This window comes from Grammomys surdaster, unplaced genomic scaffold (genome assembly GCF_004785775.1).
Source record: "Grammomys surdaster isolate TR1022 unplaced genomic scaffold, NIH_TR_1.0 1164, whole genome shotgun sequence".
Taxonomy (NCBI): domain Eukaryota; kingdom Metazoa; phylum Chordata; class Mammalia; order Rodentia; family Muridae; genus Grammomys; species Grammomys surdaster.
Window position 1 is genome coordinate 5,525,159 of NW_021605583.1, and position 11,537 is coordinate 5,536,695.

The 11,537-nt window shown below is 50.8% G+C and overlaps 1 protein-coding gene across 1 annotated transcript; it reads right to left on the bottom strand.

Moving 5' to 3' along the window:
* Nucleotides 1–1,086: 1,086 nt before the first annotated feature.
* Nucleotides 1,087–9,997, bottom strand: Scn2b (sodium voltage-gated channel beta subunit 2). The gene is made up of 4 exons (XM_028783869.1): nt 9,775–9,997; nt 2,361–2,527; nt 1,889–2,099; nt 1,087–1,418 (listed from the first exon to the last, which is right to left on the bottom strand). Exons 1-4 carry the CDS (start codon nt 9,842–9,844, stop codon nt 1,219–1,221), a joined length of 648 nt encoding a protein of 215 aa, XP_028639702.1. The 5' UTR covers nt 9,845–9,997; the 3' UTR covers nt 1,087–1,218.
* Between the last annotated feature and the right edge of the window lie 1,540 nt (nt 9,998–11,537).

Below are 11,537 nucleotides of genomic sequence, written 5' to 3' on the forward strand. Positions count from 1 at the left end.
ATGTCTCTGGACTTAAGTCCCTTATAATGATAATAAAACGGCAGTGAAAGTTGGCTTCCCACAGGAACGACTTTCTCCCCTACAAAGGGAGTTTGGGGCAGGGGTTGGGGTTGGGGGGGCTCAGACGCTCCTCCAGCGTGCTCTCAGATTTCATGTGCTCCAGCCTTCTCTTCCTTCTTGCCTAAAGCCAAGCAGAAACCCTGCCAAGGGCAACTAGAAACCCCCAAAACTAAAGTCCTGCAGGAAGTTGCCCCTATACACAGCCCTGCCTCCCCAAATACACTCCAGTTCTGAGGCTTGAAGGCTGCTGGCCGAGGCCAAGGAGATCATCTTGTTTAAGAAGGCAGCCACATGTATGCCGTGAAGCCCGCACCCCTCAGTCCCTCACAGGTCTCTTAAGGAGCAGCCTTAGAGTAGGATCTGATCCTACCTGATGCGGATTTTCAAGGAGCGCTCTTGAAAGCATCCCCAAGGGAGCAGCAGCCAATAGTAAACCAGAGCCTCTCTGGGCGTTGCTAGTGATAGAAACAAAGCCAGAACAGAGTTCTCTGGGCCAAGGCTCCTGTCCAGAAATGCCTCAACCCTATCTTTCCTTGAGTGCTCTCAAGGAAATGCACAGTCATCCCTTTAAATAATGCTTTCACAAATGGTAGGACCCCACTTTCATCCCCAGCTGATGGCTGTTCGGGGTTGGGAGTAGCCAGAGGAATACAGCAAAGCCATCATCCCGAGTCATTCCCGTGGTGCCTCTGTTCAGCATAAAACTACTCCGTCCCCCCCCCACACACACACCAACACACACACACACACACACACACACACACACACACACACACACTGCTACTCCTACAGTTTGAAACACCAGCAGACCAAATCCTAGACAGGATGGGCAGCCGACCTCTTCTCCCACTGCCCTCCCTCCCCCATCTTGTCTTTGGGACCACACACATGTCTTTCCTCCTCAAAGGCTGACAGGCTAGAGCCCTTCTCTGTTTTCCCTGGGACTCGCACATCTCAGATACCAAGGCAGTTTTCAGATGAAAGGGAGGGAGATCACCCTTGGTATGGGGGTGGGGACATGGGAAGTGAGGCCCCCAGGTCGATCCTGGGGTCCTATTCGAGAGAAGCACACCAAGAGAGAGCAGGCAGGGTCACACTGTACAGGGCAGAGAGTGAGAGGAGACAGGCACAGGGAGGGGCTTCAGGGCGGGCTTCCGGTTACTTGGCGCCGTCTTCCGCGTTGCCCTCGCCATCCGTCTTGCCTTCCTCTTCCGTCTTCAGGTCGTCCGTGCTCAGCTTCTGCTCTTTTTTCCTCCTCACACATTTGACCACCATCAGCACCAAGATGACAACAGCCAGGAACCCTCCCACTGAGGCACCCACAATAACAGCCACCGTGGAGTCCCGCTCCGGGGGCACTGCGGGAGAGGAAGCAGAATCATAGAGCTGGGAAGGAAATTCCCTCTCGCACCCGTGCTCCCCAAAATAGGAGGGGATATTATTTGACTATTCTCCATGGAATGGGGATTAGTGAAAGTCAAAGCAACCTAGACCACTGCCTCCTCCCCCAACCCCCATCTCTTCAAAAAGCCCCTCCACCCCCAGATTTGAGTATTTTAAATCATGGGCATTAAGATCAGACTCAATCTAATTCTAGAAGTTAGGAATTGTGAGATCTTAAGAAAGGTATGCTCTTGAATCTCATCCATACAATGGGCACGATTAAGGTTTTACTCGTGGTTGACTTGTTCCCTTAACAGGGTTGTGGATGTCTTCCACCAGTGCAAGCACCCGAAGATAAGAAGATGGGAGTCACAGCCTCCTTGAAGTGCCCCGTGCTAAGCTGTGGAGAAGGATCAGTGTCTCACAACTGCCCTGTCACTCTTACCTTCCAGAAGGACCTGCAGGTAGATCTTGCCGTGGCCACGATGGCGGTCCGGAGGGTTGGTGATGTAGCAGTTGTAAATGCCTTCGTCTTCTAGCTGTACGCTCTTTAGAGTCACTGACACGTCGTATTTACTGGGGTTCCCCGAGAACTCTACCCGGTCTCCAAACCGCTCCAGCTTCAGGTTAATGATCTTCATCCGGAACTGGAGGAACTGGGAGGGGAGGGGTGGATTAGTATAAGCAATGAGTGAGCAGGGGGCTATGAGGATCGTGGGGACACACCCTCTTCCCGTGCATCTTCTTTTTGAACACGGGAAGGAAGGGAGTTAGTCCTGGAAGGGCCATCCAGTTGTGGTGACATCATGCCCTCTGGATCAGACAGCCCACCCAGACTCTTCTTGGGGCTAGGGATGCGAATGATGGGCTTCACGCTTTGGGGCTCTTGCTTCCTTCCCTCCTCCACCGCGACTTACCATCTCCTCTGAGCAGTTGCTACACTCCTGGTAAGTCCAGTTTAGAGAGAACTGCTTGTGGTTCACGGTGTAGCAGGAGTTGAAGGTACAGGGCAGGCGGGTGTCAGACCCATTGAGGACACTAAGAGTGGTAGGGGCTGTGACTTCCATACTCCGCCCTGGGGGCACTGCAGAGAGAACCACAACCTGATGAAGAGGCTTGACGGAGGGTTGCAACCCTTCTATAGCCAACGGGGACCAGATAGAGAGAGGCAGAGAGGAGTTAAGGGGCCATGGGCTGGGCTCCTTACAGCTGTTAGGAAGCCAAAGCACACGAGGGACACCAGATGTGGTCCTTAGAAGGGGAAGGGGAACAGAACAGGTATGGAACAGCGTTGTCAATTTGTCTACCAGGCCATGAACAGCCAAATGGACTCAGGTTGTTCTAAGTCCACTCTGGGCAGACCCTCTACTTGCCTCTACCTACCCCAATGCCACTTCCCTGCCAGAGGTGTCACCGGGCTTGCCTCAGTTTCCCCTTCTTCTCCATCCACTTCAGATTATTTTTGCTGTGCCAAAGCCCCTCCAGGGGAAGCATCAGTGTACCCATAGGGCAGGCAGCTAAAGCTTGGTGAGCCTAGGAAGGCCTCGCTCTCTCTTGGCCCAGCACAAGCCACTGATTGTCCCCAGGCTCGCACAGACAAGAAAGAGGACAGACAGGGAGGAAGAGGCATTCCATAAGAAGAGGTTCATTCTGAGGACTCGCTGCTCAGCCTACATGGATGGTCTCCCCTTTGGGAAATGTTGACCTGGAAACGCTATGGCGAGAAGATGGTTCAGGTTGGCAGGTGGCAGGGTGGGGACAGAAATCCCTCTGAAGTACTGGATGAGGCGCCAGGTGTAGGTCAGGGCCTGGTGCTGCAACTGAGAAAAGTGTCCCCAGGGTGCTCCACTCAGAGTAGACCTGAGGAAAGACAGGTGAGCTGCCCAGGGCCCAGCTGTTCCAGAGACATGCACTGTCGCAGTGTGAAAATACTCCACAGATATACTCAGGGCTATCTCAGACTAGCCCAGACTTTAATTCCAAGATCATCTGCCAAGACTCTTAAAACTTCATTCTAAAAAATTAGCTTAGTATCGACAGGGCATGGGGCGTAGTTCAGGGGTAGAGTGAGGGCTCGTGTCAAAACTCTGGCAGTGACAGTGTCATTCATAAATTCATTTTCATTATTTTGTGATACAGGGCGTGTTTTTTATTTGTTTGTTTGTTTGGTTGGTTCCGTTTTGTTTTTACAACATTTGGCCTTGGAGTGTTGGGAGTGGCGGCATCTGGCTGGCCTCCTCTGGTAGTCTAGGCTATCTTGAAATTAGCTATGTAGCTAAGGATGACCGTGAAGTTCTTGACCTGCCTACCTCCACTTAGAGAAGGGAGGAGATGTCAGGAGCAGCCTGATTACAGGCTGGGATTACAAAGATGCCCCGCCCCTGCCCAGTTTATTCACTACTGGGAATCAAGTGCAAGACCTCAAGGGTAGTAGGCAGACACTCTACCAACAGAACCACACCCCCAGCCCTCATTCGTTCACCCTACTTAATACACATAAATTATCTATGTGTGCCAGGTTGCTGTTAGTCCTACGTCCTGGGAGTTGTCACTAATATGAGGCATAGTCCCTGTGTTGTGGGGCTTGTATTCTGGTGAGGGGACATAAAGGGACAACAACAAAAATAAGAACATGGCTATCTGGGGTGTTACATGACATGAGCTATAAAGACAAAGTATGGCAAAGGGGAGTCTAAGGGTGACCAGGGAACAAGGCTCTGGAGAATGACATTAAGGCAGCATCTAACTCAAGGAGTGAGCCATTTCAGAATATCAAGGGCCACGTTCCTATGGCTAGATTGGCCTTCACACATCTGAGAAAGAACAAGACAGGGCATGGTAAGACCTGAGGTCAGAGTTGAGCAAGGACCAGGCCAGGGGGCAGAGCATGGGAGTTGGGATGATTTTGGGGATTTGAGGGTGGGGTGTGGTCGCTGGAGTGCCAGCTGAGTGAAGATTACAGCTACAGATGTGGGCAGAAACATGCCCCCCCCCATTCCACTTACGTTCCGTCCCAGCTGTAGCCCCAGCCAACTATGAGCAGGTCCTCCACCTCCCCCTGCCTTAGCCTCCTCCTCCAGAAACCCTAGTTCACGCCACTGTCACCAGGTGGTCACAGTGACTGAAGCAAATGCTGAGTGGTCAGCTAAGGACAGCTGTTATTAACTGCATTCTCCTAAAGTTCTGCTTTGGGGACGGAAAGACCTAAGAGGTGAGATGGGGAGGTCTCGAGGCCTGAGGGTACCTCCGGACGGGATTTACCCCAGATCTAGTTAAGGAGCCAGGCTGCAGGGATCCTGGGTTTTCCCACAAACCTGCTAACCCCACCTTCAGAAGCAGAGGTGCAGCAGCCTGCAAGCAGAGAAGTTAAACCTTCCCGGGGCACCCTTCTGCTCAGCATATGTCCCTGCTAAGAGCCTGCAGAGCTCATAACCTAAGGACAGGAGGTTCTCCGGACTGCTGGCCTGGGAACCCCCACCAAAGCCCTGGATGGAGGCGGGCCTATGGGTCTCACCTGCTCACCAAGGACTTCAGTTGAGCACTGAAATGCTCCCCGAGGGAACGCCAGCTGGGAAGCTGATGGGGTTCCTTTCAAGAAGGCTCTCAGCTCTTGCACTTTCATATCGAGTCTAAAAGTACCTGGCACGGTGCCAGGCGAGGAGGTGTACAGAAAATATTAACACCACCCCCACACTGCAGAGGCTGGGAAATCTGAGGAAAAGAACTGACGGAGGCTTGTCCTCAGTTTACCTTCTATGCTGGGCATTCCAACCTCTCCAGCCCCCTCCCTCGAAAGGGCGTCCACCTTCCCAGGGCCACCCCTCCGCACAAAAAAAAATGCTCTGTGAAACTAGCTGGCTCTGTTAAGTCCACCCTCCTCCTCCTGTCCCTCCCCAGCAGTTGAACTTGAATATAAGCTTGCATCTCCCTCCCGCTCCATCTCATCTAGAAGGAGCCAGCTAACTGTCAGGTGGCAGAGTCGCAGGGGAGCCAGAGACAGTTTCAGGCTAATGGTAGGGGACAGAGAAAGGTGCAATGCGGGTTCCCCTTCACGAGCTCTGCGAGAGGAGCCAGATGGGATTCGTGTGCCCTCTAGTGGCCACAGATGTCAACTATCCGGTCCCGCAGGGAAGAAAGTGGGGAGTGGGCCAGAGCTAGCACAGACTCTAACATGGTAGAGTTAGTGCTATCCTTTTACCTGTGAAGAAAGAGGGGCTATGAGACAGTTAGAGAACAGGGACAAGCTGAAGACAAGAAGGTGGCTCTCACCCGCTGGCCCACGATTCAGCCCCAGACCTCATGAGAATCTCAGGGGTGCCTGGCTGAGGCCTGAACCTCTCAGCAGTTTAGATGCTCACTACATTCAGGGAAGCATTGGTCAAGGCCAGAGCTGAGAGCCAGATCCTTGGTGCTTCTGGAAATAGGTGGATCCAGCCCCAGGGATGTACCTTTCATTATAACTGCCCACAGTGCTACCGCAACCTCGGATTCGCCACCTCGGATTCACCACCTCGGATTCCAAGGCTACCTCGCCGAGGACACACAACTGCCAGTCACTTTCAGATGAAGTGGAACACAAAGAAATCAAGTGACCAGCCCAACTTTATAAACAGCCAGGATGCAATGAAACTAGAACCTGAATCCATGCCGCCTGCCTCCAGATGGGGCTGAGGTGGGGGTGTTACTGTCCGTTCAAGGGGTCCTAATATGTACACGGCAGCTCCAGCCCCTGGCTCCAGCAGGATCCCCAGCAGACAGTGGTCTCCTAAGAAACTCCACCGTGGGATCTACGACCTTCCCAAAGTCCTATTAAGTACCAGGTCTGAGGTCTAGGTCTCCTGATTTCCAACTCACAGGAAGAAAATAACGGGGTGCAACAACCCAGGATTTGACACAGCTGGGTTCTTTAGGCCCTGGCCATCCACTGTTCTCCCAGGCCAATCCTGCAGAGACCCTGAAACAGGGCTTATCTGCCAAACACTCTCTTCGAAAGACTAGAAGTAAGTTCTTGTTACCCCTCCTTCCCGTCCTAAAGCAATCTATACACTTGTCTTATTCTTGATAAAAAAAAATATTTTTCAAAAGGAAAGGAGGGAGGAGAGGAGATAGAGGGAGGAGAAATTGTTCTCCAATAGCTTCCTGCCTCCTAGGGAAATGTGATGTCTAACCCCACCTGCTCTCCCGTCTTCTCACTCGGATCCTCTTGCCCAGATCTCCTCCCCAGGACAGCCAGAATCAAGCTGTATGCCTGTTCCCTACCTCCAAGACTCCAGTGGCTTACCACTGCTTCTAGGGCAGAGTTCTGACACCTGGGTGTGGCTCCGAGATGGCCTCCTATCTGGGGCCCAGCTGTACATCCCAGCCTCATCTCCTGCCAGACTGGACCCCCCCACCCCCGCATGGGACTCTTGTGACTCCACAGCTCGGGTCTCCTCTTCCCTCACCTCCACCAGGCCTTGTTCAGGCTTTTGCTTTAGGTTGGAGGGTTTGCTCACCCTCCTCCCTGGAGTTCTTCCACATAAACCCCAAACCCCACTCATAGTCATAGGACACAGCTTGGGTGCCATCTTCCCTTGTGTCTGGTCCTCTCCTAGCCAGGTTCCTATTCTTTCCAATGACTTAGGGGCCAAGTGGTAGAATGTCCAAGCCTGGGACTCTAGAGATCTTAATATGATCTCGGGCAGGCTCGTTAAGGTTCTGGTGCTGCAATGTCCTCGTCTGTAATACAGGGGACACTAACCCCTCTGAGGCTTATGAGACTACTAAATGACATGCTTTATGTGTAAAGCCCAGCACAGTACCTGGCACACACCTGTTAGCAAAAGGTGACCTCTAGCATTAGCATGCCCAACATTCTTCTATAATATACCATGCTGAGGTGTTCTTGCTTATGTACCTGTGTGTCTCCCCAGAAGCTCCGTGAACTCCTCCTTGCTACCTCTGAGTCTAGAGAGGCATATAGCACATAGTAAATGCTCAACAAAATTTTGTTGCTGGGGTAGCGGTAGGCAGGGAGGAGGCATTCTCCTCCAAATCTAGGTCCTGACTTTAGCAGCAAATCTGTAGGGTTGAGCTGAAGCCCACACTCTACTCTCTAAGCCCACCAAAATATAACCCAGACCTTGATGACTGGGCCAGTGGCTGAAGAACTGATGGTCTTGAGAAACACCCTGGAGCTTGTTGTGGGAATAGCTGTTTACCACCTTTACAGTCATCCCCATGTAGCCTGCCTCTAACACACTATCCCTCCTAATATCTGTGGTGTCCCTGCATCCCAGTGACCACTGCTACTACAGGCATCCAAGTTCCGTTGCTGAGGGAATGGACTGCCAGCGGCATGCCTTCTCACAGCTTCCGGAAGTTCAAGGTCTCCACTCTCACAGGCCTGTAGAAACACGCACTTCTTCCCGTTACCCCTTGCAGCCCTCATGCGCAGGCCACTGCAGCCAAGGCACCATCTCCCTCAAGCCCAGGCCGGCTGGTCCTCTTGCCAGGGCCCTCGTTCACTGCCATAGACAGCCTCCATCTGACACGAGTCTGTGGCCCATGCCTGTCTTCCACCTTTGGTTTCTTTTTTTTTTTTTTTTTTTATTCAGATCCACTCCCTCTCCCCCCCCCCTTTCTTTTTAGCCTGCACTTGAGACTCTTCACCAATTAATACTAACAGAGCAGTACCACGTCCTGAACGTCGGGGGCAGTAGAACCCAATATTAAAAGAATGTGGTGTGTCACATACAGGGGAGTTCAAATCTCAGCTCCCTCATGCTAGTCACATGATCTGATTGGAGAAGTTACTTAACCTCACTGTGCCTCTGTTTTCACAGAATATACCGCAAGTAACTGTTGTGAGGGAGGGCTTAACAAAATATGCCGTGCCAGGGCTCATGGGAACCGTTCAGAAAGATCTGTCATGGTTGGTTCCTGCTGTGTGTCAAGTCACAAGTTCACCAAGCAAGAGACAGTCTCCAGTCACCCAAGGGAGAAGTAATGCTCAGGGGAGGTAGCATGGTGATGAAGTAAAACACAGCTTTAAACTTAAATCGTCCAGTTCCAAAACACGGACGATGTCAGATCTTTATCTTGTAGGTTACCAGGATTGCTTCACGTCTCTGTTTATCCCTGAGGCCCAATACCCAGCATGAGAGGAAGGGGGGATATACCACCCAGCACACTGAGAAAGGACACAGAGGGTGAGACAGACAGACAGAGACAGACAGACACAGAAAGACAGAAAGAGAAACAGAGAGACAGACATACTGAGAGAGTTTGTAATGGGGAATATTCCCACCTAAGATCCTTAGACTTGACCCTCAGGCACTGAAGACGGAATTTTAAGAGCAAGAATAAAACTGTCTACAAGGCAGGTTTAGAGCCCAGCATGGTGGCACTTGTCTGCAATCCCGTCACCCAGGAAGAGAAAAAGACAGGAGAACCACTGAAAGTTCGAGGCCAGCCAAGACTACAAAGTGAGACCTTATGGAGTGGGAGGTGGGGTGGGGGAGCAGCCTTACAAATAGCCTCCTAATGTACCTGCCTAGTATGAGGTCCTAGGTGTTCAGCTACGAAATTGGCTTTGGGACCGTATGACAGGGTGGTCCGAGAGGCTGGGCTGGACCACTGAGACTGGTTTTAAAGGAACGCTTCATAGGTTCCACTTACAGTTTGCTCCTTTTTCCTGGATCCTGGCCACCTGACCTCATCCATTCCATCTGGTCCACGCCAGGGGTGCCTGCTCCATCAGCAGCTACTCTGATGCCTCTCCTCCCAACTCAGCATCCATCCTCCAGCCTGGTACCCACCTCCTCCCACACACATCCCGACAAATTGGTGGGACAGGCTCAACTTCCTGCCCCCAACTCTCGAGAACGCTCTCTCCTTTAAATCCACCAGATTCCAGGGAACGGGGCTCACAAAAGAGACTTTAAAATAAACCAGCAACTCCTATGAGCTCTCATGGGAAGTAGCTGAAAAATGAAATATAATAATAATAATAATAATAATAATAATAAAAATCCCTGAAGAGACCGCAGAGCAGCCTAGCTCTGCCCCACCCCCACATAGGTCCACTTCAGGGACATCCACAGGAAAAAACACCTCTTGATAAATTTGATCATTTTTATCCCCAAGCAACATTCACCCCCTAGTCATTTCTGGGACCAAGAAACCCAGCATCCGGCAGTCCCAGCAGTCCCAGATCCCCAGCACGCCCCTTCCCAAGGACGCAGAGGGAAGCCTCACACTCCTCCATCCCTCCTGCCCCCTGCCCCCTCCTCTTTCCGCTGCAGCTGCACTTCTGACCCTTAGGAACATGCAGATGTGGTTCTAACTTACCCAAAGAGAAAAAGAGACTGAGCCCCGTGAGACTGAAGGCAGGGCGAGGTAGCCAGGCATCCCTGTGCATTTTCAGAGACTGTGATGTGAGGCGGGTGGGCTGTGGGAAACGGTGATTGAGGGACCAAGGACCACAAGGGAGGAATGGTTAGATGCTAAAAGAGAAAATGCACGGATGTACTTCAAAGACATATGCAACATTAAGGAAGCTTTATTACCATCTCTCTAATATGGCCGACTTGTATGTGGCTGCTAAAAAGAGAGGGGGGTGGTGTGTAAGGGAAAGGGAGAAAAAAAAGGGGATGGAGTAAATATTGTGGTTGGTGGATTTCAGAAAGTAGGTGGGAGGGCATAAAACAGATATTCCTGGAAAAAATTAAGTTGCCAGAAAATTTCGCCTCTAAACTTAGAGCTCAATCTAATCTTGCCTTTCTACTGCATTTGAAATGATTTTCTTTTTTTTATTTTGAGCATTATTAGAGATGTCTAGGTGAGGTGGCACATGCCTGCCATCTTAGCAGTAGGGGACAGAAACGGGACTGCCATGAACTCAAAGCAGTCTGAAGCTAGCCTAGGTTTCAAAGCAAGACCCTTGCAAGAAAAGGGAGGGAGGGAGGGAGAGGAAAGAGAGAGGGAAGGAAGGAGGGAGAGAAAGAAAGTAAAAAATAAAAGAAAGACTATTGGAGCCATCCATGTATAGCAAAGGGCTGTAAGGAAGTCCTTTTTATTGTCTAAGTGCACCCCAAAGGCCAGCGACTTGATTCAGTGGGGGAAGGTGTTGCAGGCACTGCCAAGCCTGATGACCTGAGGTGGATCCCCTGGAACACACCTGGTCATCTGGTAGAAGGAGAGAACTGATCTCTGCAAGTTGTGGGCTAAACTCAACACATATGAGTGGCACCTGTGTTCTCTCTCTCTCTCTCTCTCTCTCTCACACACACACACACACACACACACACACATACATACACACGGGGAGAAAGAGAGAGAATAGATAGATGATAGATAGATAGATAGATAGATAGATAGATGCATACATACATACATACATACATACATACATACATAGATGTAAACACATGCCCAGGAGAGAGTTGCCTTTTGCTCTTTGGGTTCAGCGAAGTGGGCAGGAGGCTTTTGGGAAGTAATGACTTCCTCACTGCTCTAGCATTTCCACAGAAAACAGAACTTGTCAGAGAAGGCTGATATACAAATACCTAAGAGACTGTTACAAGAGAATAGAACGTGGACCTTTGAGGGACTCCAATTCAAACAAAGCCAGCAGGAAAGGAACAGGTTTTGAGACAAGGGGAGCAGGGAGTGAATGTAAACTGGACATTAATTATATCAACAAATAACGTCTAATGTTGCCGGGTATCATAAAGATAGTGTCTGTGTTTTTGACACCCAGTGGGTAACGTCGCTGATGGCCCCAGATAATTGGTGGTGCCTGGGGTACACTTCCCTTGACTTTGGTGTATGTTTGAAACTTGTAATTTCAAAAGAGGGGGAAATACAGGTTGTCACAAATAGAAGAACTTGGGAAAGAAGTGGCCCTAAGCAAAGAGGAGAACAGAGCCAAGTGTATTGCAGGCTCTTATACAGCAATAATTTATGTAGCTCTGCACAGTTATCTGTCCACACGGAGGAATCAGAGTTTGATCTTAACACCGGATCCAATTTACAGGATTCAAACCCAGGTCTTTGGACGACCGCTCTCCCCACCCGGACCCCTTACTCCACATGGTTTATGACCGAGTGAG

Excerpts from the sequence above, each read along its gene's own strand:
- Scn2b (XM_028783869.1), bottom strand. The coding sequence starts at position 9,844 with ATGCACAGGGATGCCTGGCTACCTCGCCCTGCCTTCAGTCTCACGGGG. Across the intron at positions 2,528-9,774 it reads CAGTCTCTTTTTCTCTTTGG|TGCCCCCAGGGCGGAGTATG; the intron begins GTAAGTTAGAAC and ends TTCTCTCTGCAG. Across the intron at positions 1,419-1,888 it reads CCTGCAGGTCCTTCTGGAAG|TGCCCCCGGAGCGGGACTCC; the intron begins GTAAGAGTGACA and ends CCTCTCCCGCAG.